Source organism: Rhopalosiphum maidis, chromosome 1, assembly GCF_003676215.2.
Source record: "Rhopalosiphum maidis isolate BTI-1 chromosome 1, ASM367621v3, whole genome shotgun sequence".
NCBI lineage: Eukaryota > Metazoa > Arthropoda > Insecta > Hemiptera > Aphididae > Rhopalosiphum > Rhopalosiphum maidis.
Window position 1 is genome coordinate 61122673 of NC_040877.1, and position 15853 is coordinate 61138525.

The window sequence follows — 15853 nt, forward strand, 5'->3', positions numbered from 1 at the left end:
CGAATTCATTTCACATCTATACTACCTACCCCGTGCACGGGCTATAACTATAATTAATATAATATATATTTTTATTAATTTTTTTTACCTATATATATACGGCAAAACGTTTTATCTTCTAGGTTAGCCACGTATTCGTAATAAAAAATAATAATAATAATAACATTATAACAGTGTAATAACGACAATAAGACGCTGTTTTTCGTGAATATTTTTATTTGACATGTTTGTAACGGGACATAATGTATACATAATGATAACAATTTCAGGGTCAGGAATTAGTAAACGACGATGAACGATTTTATACATTATTTTAATTTGTACGTTATGAATAATAAAAATACGATTACCCGAAAACCATCACTCTAAAATAGTGCTTAAACTGCGCTACCACCATCGCCCCCAAACACGGTGAGTAGCCAGTAATAGGCGGTGAAACTACTCACGACAAACGACAGATAGTTGTCGGGCTAAAAAAAACTTACATTATTATTATTACTATTATTATTTATCGTGTATAATATCGCTGAACACTCGTCGTCATATATATAAATAAAATCTCTTTTCTACAGCGACAGTCTATATTTTTTTTTTGTATCTAATAAATTTATTATTGAAAAAAAAAATAATAATAATCAAATTACAATATTACACGAAAACGCGCAGGGTGGTTGTGATGGTGTAGGGAGGCAGTGTGGTGGCGTCTCTATACGATATTATTGTACACTGCACACGCGAATTACAGCATAATAATATTATAATATTATCATCGTAACGACATATATTAATAATCGACAAAAAAACACTATTCGACGTCGGACACGTCCAGCTCGCTGATGACCGGACCGCCGAATGTCGAAGACGACGGCGGTTGTTGTGGCTGCTGCGGCGGCTGTCTGCGCATCAGGTTCTTGCCCAATTCCGGCAGCTTCTTGATGAGCATTTCGAACACGGGGTCGGGCAGCGTGCGCTGTAGGACGTTGAGCAGCTCGGTAGGCTGGCCGCATACTACTACTGCGTTAGCCAAGTGTTCGACACCGCGGACCGCGTCACCTTGTTCCAAGTACGACTCGCCCATCTGCACCTCCTGCAAGAAGAACCGCTGCACAGCCTGCTGGTCGGTGAAGTCCGGGAACGCTGACTTGGCAGCCCGCGCCGCGAGCTCATGCTCCTTGGCCAGCAGTCGCTTCTTGCGCAGGTTCGACTTGAAGTGTGGATCGCTGCGACGCTTCCGGTCGAAGTAAATGCAGTAGCCGACAAAACACAGGCCCGCGATGCCTGCCGCGGCAGCGCTGATGGCGGTCTTCGAGACTTCGGTCTGCGGACATAGTAAAAATAATATAAAACACACGCAAATTCATTATTTCTATATTATTAGTATCGTTTATAATATACGCATTATATGTGTTATTCATTCAAACGCAAAATTCGATAGACACGATAAACGAAATTTGTGAGCCGATTCCGATCTAAAGCATGTCAAAAACCCAAGGACCCGGTCCGAGTTTCGACGACGTGTACCTAAGACCTAATTGCGGTTTAAATACGAAACAACGTATAGATAAGATCTTTTGACCGCGCGCGTCGGAAGGTTGCAATCGTTACCTACGTGGTGTGTGTAGTAAAGTTGTTATATGAATGCGACAAGTGACGTTATCAAAAGAAAAATATATAACAACGTATAATAACAATAAAAATAAATAAATCTGTGTAGGAGATTGTGTATTATAGTTGTTGGGACGTTTAAATGGTAGATACCTCATATTTTTTTACAAAACTAGTTTCGAGTTACGATGATAATGAACCTGACGCTGTCGTGCTGCTGTAGTATCGCCCACGACCATTTTTTTTCATCCAACTCATACGGTTAAACGTTTTTGTTCGCTATTCTAACCAGCAGAATATAACGAGCGAAGGACATATTTGCCCTTCACCAAATTGCAGTGCAGTAGAGGAACATGACTATGTGGATCATTTGCACGCCACACCCAATTTAATTATTATTTTTTTCATGTGCGCTTTGTATACATCATAATATAATAATTATAATGGGGAAAAATACACACGGTCAACTAATACATTGAACCTTGATACTAACAATAATTCTCGGCAAAAAAATAACATAGAGTTTCTTTTAAACCGATTAAGTTGAGTATCTACTTGTATTTTTATTTATTTCTTCAGCCTAGAAATTCACAACAATTTCACCCTTTCCCTTACTCAGCAACACACAACGACATTTTTACTTATCATGGAAAATCCACCATGATTCACAAATTTAATGCAATATGTATTTGAAATTGGATATATTGGAAAATTAAAACCATTATATTTATTTTAAAAATGTACTAACGAGATATATATATTGTGTGCACAGGTCATCAGCCTTTGCAGGACATAGAGATAAGGGTCGGGAATAGCAGTGCAGAATTACAAAGGAATCCACTGTGTTCTTGGTTTCCGGGAACGATCGGTAAGTTTTTTAAACTCTACAAATATAGAGACAACTGGTCCAACTGTTACATGGCCCTTACTGTTACGACAGTCGATCTAATTATACAACTCTTACAGAGGAAGGCACAACGAAAATCCTTAGCTGCGCACGACAAATCGTCGGACAACATGTATTTCTGCAATTGGTTGGCGTTGAAGGATCGTTGTCCTTGTGTGAAGTCGAAGTCTATTCTACCGAAGGTTAGTTTATGGGTATATTATATTAATTAAGGGTAAATCCAAAATGTAACTATTGGAAGTAACACAACCTCATGTTATATCAATTTGTTTTAAATGAAACTATATATTTTATTGTGGTTTTGAATCTGTTTATAGAATTTTCTATCGACCGCTGCGCGCCGGGCAGTTCGTCAGCGCAAACGGACGTAGCCGTTTTCGACAATAAATGTTACGAGTTCAACGTGAATCGGGGCGCGTCTTTTGTTGAGGCCCGGCAAAAATGTCAGGCTACAGGCGGCGACATTGTGCACGGATTCCGGGGATCAGCGTCCACATTTCTGGCCGCAGAGCTTGAGCGACGGAAATCCCGACTTAAGACCCAGTTGATCTGGATCGGAGCGCAAAAAGAACCTGGCCTTACGTCCAGGACGTGGAAATGGGTCAACGGTAAGAATATTGCATGTTATATAATATTATAATATGAATATTATTATTATTAAGACGAGGAACGGAATGTATACATACACCAATAATATAATACCTTATTGATTTACTTGTAGGTGACGTGATAACAAAACCCACGTGGGGAAAAGATCAACCAAATAACTATAATGGCGAACAGAATTGTGTAGTGCTCGACGGAGGCCGCGAATGGCTGTGGAATGACGTAGGATGTAATTTGGATTATTTACATTGGATTTGTCAATATAGTGAGTGTTTCCATACAACGCGTAACTAAATTCAATCGGTAGATATTATCATACTGACAGTTTATTAATTATAACGCATTTTTACATACAGCACCAACAACCTGTGGGAGTCCTGACATCAAGGTGAACAGTACAATTGTGAGCCCGTATACGTTTAAGGTGTCGTCAGTAATTGAGTACGTCTGTCCGGAAGGACACGCCACGCAGGGTTCGGCTAAGAGGACGTGCAGCTCTAATGGGTTTTGGACTGGGACAGCGCCATCGTGCAAATGTAAGTATGATAGTGACCCATTGCCCAAAATATCTAAAAATTCTGATCGAAATATAACTATTTTATATGACAATTTAACGATATACATATAGACGTCGATTGTGGACCGTTGAACGCTATAGAAAATGGCACCATAACACTGGAAGACAACGGCAAGACGACGTTCAAATCAATCGCTAGATATACTTGTAACCAGAATTACAGTCTGTCGAATGGTGACGCCAAGAGGACATGCACTGAAGACGGAAAATGGAGTGGGCGCACTCCGCAATGTCTATGTACGTACAAATAAATATATATTTGCTGGGTGACACCACAAGGTGGACATTAAGTAATAACTCATAATTAGATTGATTTTAATTTATTTATTTAACGTAGTTTTTTTTTATAAATTAACTAAACTTTATTTTTCTAATACAGTTAATACATTATTAAATATGATTGATATTAAGTTTTTATAAAAGATAAAAATAATTTTGGGTTGTTTAAATAAATGCACACAATTTTAGTAGATTATATTTCATCTAATATTTCAATTATTGACTGTAGTCGACTGGTGTGGAGACCCACCCGAAGTGCAGGGAGCCGCTGTCACCGCTACAGGTCATAAAGCTGGATCCGTTGCCGTCTATTCTTGTCATCAGGGATTCGTAGCCGTCGGCGGACAGCAGGTCAGTGTAGTGTTTTTTGTGTAATATGTCATGCAGTTTTTATCGAGATTTTACGATGTATTTATTTATCTATATAGGAGTTGAAATGCGGATTAGGAGGTGAATGGTCTGGCAAACCGTTGGTATGCCGGTTCGTAGATTGCGGACCTCCGCAAATCATCGAAAACGGACTGGCTTCGCTAGTAAATGGTACCACAACACACGGTAGTATCGTAGAGTACACGTGTGAACAAGACTACTGGCTCCAGCCCCACACCAGCCGCCGACAGATCTGTACTAAAGAAGCAAAATGGTCCGCTGACCCACCCACGTGCCAACGTGAGTATAACAATTATATAATAATAATCAATTAACCTAGTCATTTTTGTTAAAAAAATTATTAATTAAAAAAAAAAATCATTTGCGGTTTTTATTGAATGATAGTGATCACATGTCAAGAGCCAGAAGTGCCTACCGGAGGTTACGTAGTTGGTTACGATTTCAATATCCACTCAAGCATCGAATACCACTGCGACCCGGGTCACAAATTGATTGGCACGACCACGTTGCAGTGCAACAACAACGGCGAATGGAGTGCGACACCGCCTGAATGTCAATGTGAGTTTAAACACTAATATAGGTATATGCGTAAAAACTGGCCCTTATATATTGATAACAGCAAATTTCGTTTAATGCGATCAGTGAATACGATGGTACGGGTCAAGGTTTGAGTGGTTTGAATTTATTAATCAATGGTTACTAATAAATGGCGAATTTTATTAATCGGTGGTTACATTAAGCGAAATTTACTGCATTATAAATGGGTAAACAATACTAAGCATATTATCTGAGATATGCATTTCAACCTTAAACAATTGTTATAATAATTATAATAAAATGTATTATTTTTGTACGCAGACATTGATTGTGGTAAACTCACACCACCAGTTTACGGTACGTTACATTATTCCAACGACTCCACACATCTCGACAGTGAGGTCAAATATAGTTGCAGCAATAACTATAGATTGACCGGAACAGCGATACGACGTTGTCTTGAAAATCAAGCGTGGAGTGGGACTGCACCGAAATGCGAAGGTAACACACTCACTATAATTATTATTTTGTTAAAAAAATCCAGGGGAACACTGAACATAAATTATGGTGGTTAAGACAGCGACAAGGTGTTATGTTTGAAAATAACTTTTTGATTTTTTAAGAAATAAGATGCCCTGAACCAATTTTACCAGAACACAGTGTACTATCGGTAACGGGTAACGATCGTTTATACGGACGAACTTTAATAAGGACTTCGTCTGATGCTGTATCTACATCTACGTACAAGATCGGCGCTCTAGTCAAATACCGCTGTGAACGAGGATACAAAGTCGTTGGTGAACCGATAAGCAATTGCGATGACACCGGTTCGTGGACAGGTGTAATACCGCAATGCCTTTGTAAGTTTTAAATATTATTATCACTGATTAGTGATAACTTATCAATAATAATAATAATAATAATAATAATAATAATAGATTTATAAAGGTATAAAGTAAATATTTTTAATTCAATTTTCTATTAGACGTCGACTGCGGAACTCCCGAGAGTATCGACAATGGAAAATTCAATTTAGTGTCTAACGTTACATATTACGGTTCGGCGGTGTTGTATGAGTGTGATGATCACTTTCAACTTGACGGACATGGCAGAAGACTATGTCTTGAAAACGGTACATGGAGTTCAGAAACGCCTAAATGTCAAGGTAAGATATGAGTTATAATATAAATTATCAAATCTAAAATACCAAGTTAAACTTACACATTTCGACCGCATTTTAAGAAATAAATTGCGACGAGCTCAAGAGCGAAAATAGTCTAACCGTCAGGGTAGCATCGAGAACTGTCGGAGGGATAGCAGAATACACATGTCCACGAGGATATTTCACGATAGACAACACTACGAGACATTGTTTGCCAAAAGGATCATGGAGCGGGAGACCACCAACTTGTCAAAGTAAATAAATATAAAAATACTTTATTCCTTAATAATTACGATATTATTTTGAAAATTTAGTGGTCGACTGTAAGCATCCAGGTCCAATTGAAAATGGTAGAGTCATAATAATGAACGATACCACCACATACAACAGTGCTGCAGAATACCACTGTGTACCTCATTTCCAAAGAATAGGTCCTTACATGAGAAAATGTTTGGATGACGCTCAGTGGTCAGGAGAACAACCATATTGCCAACGTAAGTTATAACTAACCGTACGCCCGCTTAATAATAAAGAAATAATAATATCAATTTTCTTTTGTAGCGATAGGTGCAGTTATAAGCGACACTAGAACCTTAGGTCTAGCTGTCACTGTCGGAGGCGGCATTGTTTTATTCCTAGTCATACTTCTTGCTTTAATTTATTTAAGACTGTGAGTATTTTAAAATTAACATATTAAATATATCATCTAAAATCATTTTATTATCGTTTTTATTAGAAAACGGCCGACTCCAGTAAAAAATACAGAAAACGTCGAAGGAGCAGTACGCAAAGAAGAACAGAATACGGCAGTCATGTCATACGCTTCATTAAGTGACGTACAGAATCATATTTATGATTCGGTAACAGACTACACATATGATGAACCAAACAGCTACTATGAGCCATCGCCGGTCTCTAAAGCAAAATCAGACCATTCTGGGGCCACTGTAACAATTAATGGTGTAGCTATTCGATAATGTTCCAAATTAATGGTATAAGATAATTGTAATATTTTTTATTATTGTAAATATAAATTCATATTTAATGTACAAAGTTAGTAATACTATTGAATTGGTAAAATATGTGTAATACATAAAAAAAAAAAATGGAGAATAAAAGAACTCTGGTCGTTTTTGTACCTATGTATAAATTTAAGTTGATCAAATATTATATGAATAAACTTAAATTATATTGTTTATAAAAATATGTAATTATTATTTAATTTGTAAAAAAAGTGAGCTGTGAGTTATTTAAATAAGTCATAATTATTATACCTAAGTATATGAAGTATTTTCTGTAGTCTTGTGATAAATATTTGGTTGGTTCAAATTTCAATTTATAATTACTTTATAGATCATAATTATGGTTAATGGAATAAAATAAAACTTAAATATTTGTCAAAAATGTATAATAATGAATAGTGGGTATATAGTATATACCTACTAAGTTGAGTATTTTAAAGTACAATAAAGAAAATAATGGAAAATAATTTGAATGAGGTTGTTGTTCTTATATAGTTGAATTAAGTTATTAAAATTCGATAAATTTAAAAAGAAATAAAAATTAGTTCAATTTTTTTTCTATTCTAAATATTTAATAATATCAGTAATAAAATATAATTACTTAACATAAAATTCTATGAATTTAAGGAGATGTTGAATGCATCATTAAATCTGTAAGTAGACTGTAAGTATAATTTATACTCAAGAATGAATAAAGTCCAAAATATATGAATTATAGTATAGTATGTTTAAAACAAATGGAGGAACATATTTTTTAAAAAACTTTCATAATATCATAAACATTTAGGAGTAAGAAGACTAAGAGATACTGTTACTTGTTAGTATAGTGCATTTCATGTATAAATATAAAAAAAAGAAGATGACAGAATTCAAAAACTACAAAGGATTGTTTGAATTATGATTTGTTTTACAAAACACATTAAAAGAGTATCAACCTTTAGTGTTAATTAATTTTAAGTAAAAACAAATCAATAAAAGTAAGCATTGGTTAGTCATACATTATAATGTAATTATTATGATGCATGTTTATATATATCACATTAAGGACATAGGTATCACTTTTTATAAATTTATAATAAACAAAGCAATATATAACAACATAAATAATGTTATTATTTTTACAGTTAATAAATCTTATTAATTTTCGTCTTTCTAAAATAATGATATGTGATAGGTAAAATCGACGCAAATATTTCTTTAAAGTTGAAATACCTACCTATGAATGAATTAATGAAATAACAATTACTTAAATATTTAAACATTAGAATTTAAAAAAAATATATTCTCTTTTCGGTAATGTATACAAAAGTGTTAATCTTCATTTAATAAATGAAATGTTGATAAAATTTTGGAATATTTCGATCAACCCAGGATTATAAAAATAAGGACAAAACATTTATTGAATTAACGAGTGATCAGTTTTGAAATAAGAATGATTATATACAAGTACGATTTATTTATATACATTATTTATAATATAATTCTCCTAATGTTTAATATAATATTATTTTTTAAATAAAATTATGATTTAGTTAATCTAAATATCTGAACTTTTTATGTAAATGTTATGGAAAAAAGGAAAAGTTGATTATGAGTCCATATTTAGAGCATTTAGTTGGTGACTAGTGTTTTATTAAGCTCAAGGACTCACAATAGTTTATTTCCTTTATTGTTGAAACAAACTCTTTATCACATTAAAATTAATAAACTTATTGAAATCACATATGAATTTGTTTAATATAGGTTAAACTATCACTGATTTTGATATAAAACAAATTAAAATTCCAAGAAATCAGAATTTTGTTTATTAATATAAAATATTTGTCAAGTAATAAGTTTAACTGAAACTTCATAATTATATAAGTAATAAATTAATTTTTAAGATTCTAAAAGATTATTGGTATTTATGTTCAAACTTTTTAAAACTTAGCACAAATAATCTGTGTTAATTATGGTAGTAAGACCATAATAGCTCCACTTATTCATTTCACTAAATGAATTTATGTTTACTTATGTATCATACTCAAGACATTATATAAACAATAATAACTAATAATCACGATTGAAACAATAAACTATTAAATATATATAGTATATAATACCAACTTATATGACGTAAATATAAATTAAAAATATCAATACAGTATTTATATATAATATTCAAATAAATAAATTACAATTATACACCTAATATGTTATTAGAAATGTGCACTTGATACATTGATCAGTATAATTTATTAATACATAATTAATATATAGGTATATCATTTTTAATTTTGGCAAGGAAGGGATTTGAGAAAGACAAAGAAATAATTTGAATACTTGAAAAAATCATAATTTGTTGATCTCTACAAGTATAAATTTGTACAGTAAAACAACAGGTGTGAAACTATAAAGTATTTTTCACTTGAATTCTAGTCTGATGAGTCTATACTCTATACCAAGATGTAGCATTAGAAATTTACCACATTTTCATCTATTTTTAGAATTCAAACATTTTAAGACATACAATTTAAGTGATAAATAACAATACAGCCAGTGTATCCCAAAATACAAATACACCTATTACATATATCCAACATTATTGAATACCAAATATTGTATGTTTACATAAAAATTAGGATAAAAATGTTTTATGTTCACTGATTTTGACAGGTAACTAAAAGATTGAATAAGAAATTGCAATTTTCTTATTTTTCAAGGTGAGGTATTTGTGACATAAGCTCTAAATTAAATGCTTTTAGACATATAATTTAAAATTTAAAATTTTGTTTTTGACAAGACAAGTATTGTATGGGAATACAAAATACATGTAAATAGTTAAATATTAAAAAACACAAGGCCTACACATTTGTAATAGTATAATCAACAACAAAACTAATCTCTGCTAAAAGATGTTTAAAATATTTAATCACACTTACATAAACTATCATCCTGTAGGTAGGTAGAAATAAAAATAATAAATATTCAAAAAATACTTACTCTTTAAGTATTAAGAATAACAATGTTTGTTGTATGCACTTTACTGTTTGATTGCACTTTACCGTATTTTACCATTACCACTCTATAATTATATTAAGACCTTAGACAATATACTATCGTAATAAATGAGCGATGCCAAAGTGGTTTTAATGACAAACAAAAATGCTTATACATAAGTAATATATTATTAAAAATTATTTTATATTATTATTGTTTGTCATTATCTCATTATTCATTTCATTATCATAGACAATCGAAATTCAAAAATAATAAGAAAAAAATTAATAAATAAATATTAAAATACCTGTGCCATGTTTCTCAGAAATACGTTAAATTTGTTGATAATCAAGATATAAATTAGGCAGTAGAGTAAATACGACAAGATATCATAATGTTTTACTTTGATATTGATTTTTAAAATTCATTCTTTTTTTACAAAGAAAATAATAACAGACATTGTTATTTTGTTTTGGTAGGTATCAGTGCCGTGTATCACAAATAGATAAATAGGTAGTATATTTAATACATTTTTCTTAAAAGAGATACCATACCTTTATGTTTTTTATGTATCAAAACACAAAAAATAATAATAATAATATATTTCTATTTATTTTACAATATATTAATTATAAAATTATCAGGCATGAAAAATAAGAGTAAATAATAGGAAGGTAAATTGATTTTTTTTCTTTTAATTTTAAATTTAATGTGGGCAAGTCTCATCGAACTGGTTTTAATTAAAATCCATTCATCGTAGTACATTTGTAGGTAAAATGTATTCGAATTATAATAGTCCCACAAACAAAATATTAGGGCATCAGTATCTGTGTTAAGAATAACAATATTAATATTCCAGGGGAAGAGGCTTTGTACAGCAGTACTCTATGATTGCGGGAGTCGGGAGGGTCAAGGTCAATGTTACACTACACCACGTTATTTAGACTCCGCGACGAAAAAAAATCAATAACACGGGGCTCCAAAAATGTCTCGGTTTTGAAGTGACGGACGAGGAGGGGAAGGGCACAAGTGGACCCGGCGGCGTTGGAGCCGAACGCAGTGTAAAGTATCGAAACATGACCATATAAAGTATCATTTGTGACCCGTTACGAACTTTCACTACGCCGTTTCCATAAATGGTAAAATACGTGTTTATCGTGTTGTACCGGCAGCAGCGGCCGACGAGGTTTTTTTGTACGATTTTATCCACGTGAATTAATTCGTTTCCCCGCCCAAGCGGCGTTCAATAATCATTGTTAGACCGACGGTTGTAGATTTTCACTTACCGTTATCATGGCGAACCTCCCCGAACGATCGTCGACGTCCAAATCAAAACACGCGCCAAGTTATCGTCTGTAGACTGTTCTCGAGGTGGTGTGTCGTCCGTTCGATAGTGCACCGCTGCTGGCACATGAAAGACACAACTGAATTGAATAGTCCAAACGCCGATCAATTCATCGCACGATTCGCACGTGTGGTGGCCGATCCGGACCAGCAACGAGCAAATTTAACGATACCGATAAGACGTGAGAGGCTTATGGATTGTAGTCTATGGAACAATAATACAGTAGATACCAAATACTGTATAGAGAGGCCGACAATATCGGCGAAACAGGCGGAAAACGAGAAAAAATAACTATAATGAATCCAGTATTTCATTATTCAGTGCGTCCACATTAGGAGTGAAACCAACCAGTGGTGTAGTCGGCCTCGGTCGGCTACATTCGGTCTCCTCCGTGCGCGATAGCGTTGCGTCCTCTTATCGCATCGTCACCGACGATGTGTTTAAAAAAACAATAATACCATCATATCTATACCGAGAAATCTACCACCACCCGCTCACCATAACCGTGACTCATCGTCGTCGCCGCGTCCATACTCCCATTCCCTCGCACGACCACAGAGTCATTCGCATTCCGTACGTCAAACTCATACAACCGCTCTACGACGTGTCCCTTGCCGACCGACCGCCCAACGCAAAACCATTTTTTCCTTCAATCCGTTTCTTTTTAGACTTCAAAATTGTGAGTATGCCGCGCGACAACACTTTTAAACTATGATAGGTTACTACCCACGGCGCGATACTATTAGTATTTTTTGATTTTTTATTGTGTTGGCCTACATAATGGTTTGTTATCATTTGTTTAATCGTTCATTGTTTCGGACGGTTTCTCTCCGACGAGTCCTTGTCCTATGTCAGTCTTAAGACCGTAAGACGACATGTCGTAGTGTCGTGTGTGACGAGCAACACATTCAAACGCGTTTCGTCCTTGAATCGTCCGTTTACTCTGACATACCTACTACCTAATGCCTATTTGAACCATAATAATTATAGAAATTGTTGAATATCTTTAATGTCGTAATGGATTAATCTTTTTAACAAGTAACCATGTTGACATTTCTTTTTACATTTATCTTCGTTTAACTAAGTTCTCTTTTACTGATTGTTAATTATACATAACTATCTAGTCAAAATATTTTTTTTTTTTTGATAACAACGTTAATGTTTTTAAAAATGTCAAAAGAAACAATAATTTAATAATATGTATACTTAAATGTTATAATTTATAAACAATATTTAAACATTGTACTAATCATTCCTGACATTATTCTTATTTTTGTATAGTAATAATTTTTTATCTGGATTTATTAAAATAATTGAAATAAGAAGTGATAACTAGTTTGATATTTTTAGTTGTTAACTTAGGACTGTATTCTTTGTATAATAATGAATACTTTTTTACTATTTAAATCACTAAAAATGTTCTATTTTGTATCATGGTTAATTTTTCATAAATATTATAAGTATGTAGAAATGAATATATTTTTTTACAATTTAATTCATATCCTTGAATTTCTAATCTAGTGTAAAGGGAGTGGGAACCCAATAAAATATGACCCTTGTCATCTAAATCCTTTTATAGTGAATTTATATCTTTATAATGGACATTAAAGAGGTCAAAATTAATTGTTGCTATTTAGTGATGACCATAAATGGCATAAACAGAAGTTGTATTTGAAAAATAGAATAAATGTCTTACATGTTTTCTAATTATCTTGCATAATAGTATATATAAGAATGTAAATGAATCATTCAACGTTTTTATCTGAAATACCCATTTATGACTCATTTGATAAGCAAGTCAATATTTTTGAGAAAAATGTTTAAGAATAGTAAAGTGTTAACTTACGTAACAACTGTGTATAATTTAAAATAAAAAAACTTAAAATTTTAATATTTTTTAAAATTAAACAATTTTTCATATTGGAACAAGTGATGAATTCAGTAACTTTAAAATACTTAATTTTCTTGAGTATATATTAATTTTAAGATTATTTTTATAGAGCGAATCAAGCATGTCACGGAAAACGGCAGTGAGGAGGGCAACCACAAAGAAACGAGCGCAGCGCGCTACGTCAAATGTGTTTGCCATGTTTGGGCAAGCACAAATACAAGAGTTCAAGGAAGCATTTAATTTGATAGATCAAAATCGTGACGGATTCATTGACAAAGAAGATTTGCATGATATGCTAGCTTCTTTAGGTATATTAACTATTCTTATTCTAAATATTAAAAAAAAATTAAAAATTATATGAATATCCTTAGGCAAAGATCCGACCGATGATTATTTAGAAGGCATGATGAATGATGCACCTGGCCCAATTAATTTTACTATGTTTCTAACATTATTTGGAGAAAGACTTCAAGGTACAGATCCTGAAGATGTAATAAAAAACGCCTTTGGTTGTTTTGATGAAAACAACGAAGGTGTAATTAATGAAGAACGTCTGAGAGAGCTTTTAGTTACTATGGGAGATAGATTTACAGATGAAGATGTATGTATTATTTATATTTATTATTTCAACTTATAACAAAAATATAAATGTATTCTGTATTTAAATTTTAAACATAGATGAAATATTATTAAAAAGCTACTTCCAAATTTTTAAACACTAAAAAATATCACATATTAATTAAAGATTAGTAATTCTTAGTTCCTATAGAATTTTTGCTCAACAATTGTCTTTTGATCTTTTTTTCTCTTTCTCGTCATTTTCTATTTGGTGGTTTATTATTTATTAATTTTGTATGTAGTTTTCAGAGTTTTCTACATCTACCTTCGATAAGTTTTATTAATAATACAAAATTGTGGATGTTAATTGATTGTTTAAATAAATAACAAAAACTTCTAAGTAACACGAATCATTTAAATGATTTAAAACTGGAAAAGTTATTTATACAATATTTAGCTAAATTTTGTTGTTTTTTTATATTCAGGATTATATTTATTGTTTTTTTCCTACAATCTATTAGATTTTAATTTTGTACTCAATAAATGTTTACTATTAATCACTAGATCACTAGATTGATTTTTAATAGAAATGTAGGTCTTATCTAATTTTGAAATGGTGCAATACAGCTAATATGCACTAAAAATTGATAAAATGTAAAATAAAATTATCAAAAAAATTTTTCATATAAAATAATAGTGAGAATTTAAGAACTACCTAAAAGTGTTTGTTCCTATTCAAAAATATAAATATGTATGATGATAATTATTGTACAATGTATCAACATATTTTTTAAAAATAACCAAATTATTGGGAATAAATAGAATTAATTGTCCAATGTCATCAAATAATAACCAATAATATACCTATTACAAGAAAATTAAAATACATGTTTTCATTTATACTAATTTGGTTACTTTATTTAAGTTATATTGCTTGTTTTCTTTATTAAATAAAAATATGCCCATATCCACTTAAGACTTATTAATTAGCAAAATAGCACTAAAAACTAAATATACATAAATGAACTAAATTAAGTTCTTATACAACATTTGAAAAGTGTGAAACGATTTTGTATCTTACTTTCAATGTTCTGTAACTTCAAAAAAAAAAAAAGCAATGCCTAGCACTTTCGATTCCTATTAATAAGGTATGTGGTTGGCTAGTGCATTTGGACTATTCTTATCAATGAAGGGGTTCTATCGATTTTGTAGTATGAATAATAGATTAATAGATTTTCTTTTTAAGGTTGATGAAATGTACCGTGAAGCTCCAATTTCCAAAGGAATGTTCAACTATATAGAATTTACACGTATTTTGAAACACGGAGCAAAAGAAAAGGATGAAGTTTAATTTTGCCTTTTATATAAAGTAAAATACTTCATCTTAAACATTTACTCAACATAACATTAAAATTAATATATTTATATAATATATCGAAAATTGTATTATTAAATAATAATTCAAACTTAATAATGGGTGAAATAATTATTTATTAAGTTTATATATGTAACCTTTTTAGTTTTATATTTTATTAATTCATAAACATTCATAAATATTACATTTATATTATACAACTTTTTTTTTTTTTTTTTGTTACTCGTTCTTACAAAATTTTTTTAATATTATCTTTTTTATGGTTTAGAAATATCTGTTTTTATGTTTACATTTTTACCTATACTGTCCATAGTAATTTTTCCTTTTATTTAGATTAAAATTAAAATTCACTAACCGGTAGATTTCTTTCCCTATCATATTTATTTCATACATAATGTTTCAAAGACTTATGTTTGCATAAACTATTAAATTTATCTATAAATACTTAAAAATAATAATTATATAGATGAAATAAACATTGATACAGTGCCTAGTCTATGAACATATAATAAAACTATACATTACAAATTTAACAACTACATATTACTAGAGTTTGAAAAATGTTGAACGTTTATACTAAGTGAATGTATATCTAATATAACAAATTATAAAAGAATGTT

General features: G+C 31.5%; 3 protein-coding genes across 3 annotated transcripts in view; 2 read left to right on the forward strand and 1 right to left on the reverse strand.

Moving 5' to 3' along the window:
• The window catches only part of LOC113549867 (sushi, von Willebrand factor type A, EGF and pentraxin domain-containing protein 1), a 62008-nt gene extending 54541 nt beyond the window's left edge, over positions 1-7467 (forward strand). Inside the window, exons 5-20 of the mRNA XM_026951352.1 lie at positions 2378-2473; positions 2572-2694; positions 2830-3120; positions 3234-3383; positions 3475-3654; positions 3747-3932; positions 4204-4325; positions 4403-4643; positions 4749-4922; positions 5223-5402; positions 5525-5761; positions 5887-6066; positions 6144-6317; positions 6378-6557; positions 6625-6733; positions 6800-7467. Of these exons, the coding sequence (XP_026807153.1) occupies positions 2378-2473; positions 2572-2694; positions 2830-3120; positions 3234-3383; positions 3475-3654; positions 3747-3932; positions 4204-4325; positions 4403-4643; positions 4749-4922; positions 5223-5402; positions 5525-5761; positions 5887-6066; positions 6144-6317; positions 6378-6557; positions 6625-6733; positions 6800-7040 (2864 nt within the window). The 3' untranslated portion in view covers positions 7041-7467. The remainder of the gene's footprint in view (positions 1-2377; positions 2474-2571; positions 2695-2829; positions 3121-3233; positions 3384-3474; positions 3655-3746; positions 3933-4203; positions 4326-4402; positions 4644-4748; positions 4923-5222; positions 5403-5524; positions 5762-5886; positions 6067-6143; positions 6318-6377; positions 6558-6624; positions 6734-6799) is intronic.
• On the reverse strand, positions 199-11710 carry LOC113549869 (mitochondrial import receptor subunit TOM20 homolog). The gene is made up of 2 exons (XM_026951355.1): positions 11351-11710; positions 199-1318 (listed from the first exon to the last, which is right to left on the reverse strand). The coding sequence occupies exons 1-2, from the start codon at positions 11357-11359 to the stop codon at positions 806-808; spliced, it is 522 nt and encodes a 173-aa protein (XP_026807156.1). The 5' UTR covers positions 11360-11710; the 3' UTR covers positions 199-805.
• A 221-nt stretch (positions 11711-11931) lies between these two features.
• Positions 11932-15569, forward strand: LOC113549868 (myosin regulatory light chain sqh). The gene is made up of 4 exons (XM_026951354.1): positions 11932-12088; positions 13410-13608; positions 13672-13901; positions 15105-15569. Exons 2-4 carry the CDS (start codon positions 13422-13424, stop codon positions 15207-15209), a joined length of 522 nt encoding a protein of 173 aa, XP_026807155.1. The 5' UTR covers positions 11932-12088; positions 13410-13421; the 3' UTR covers positions 15210-15569.
• The last annotated feature ends 284 nt before the right edge of the window (positions 15570-15853 follow it).

Bases quoted from the DNA above. Each gene is read 5' to 3' on its own strand.
- LOC113549868 (XM_026951354.1), top strand. From the start codon at position 13,422: ATGTCACGGAAAACGGCAGTGAGGAGGGCAACCACAAAGAAACGAGCG. The intron at 13,609-13,671 runs GTATATTAACTA...GAATATCCTTAG, and splicing joins TGATATGCTAGCTTCTTTAG to GCAAAGATCCGACCGATGAT. The intron at 13,902-15,104 runs GTATGTATTATT...TTTCTTTTTAAG, and splicing joins ATAGATTTACAGATGAAGAT to GTTGATGAAATGTACCGTGA.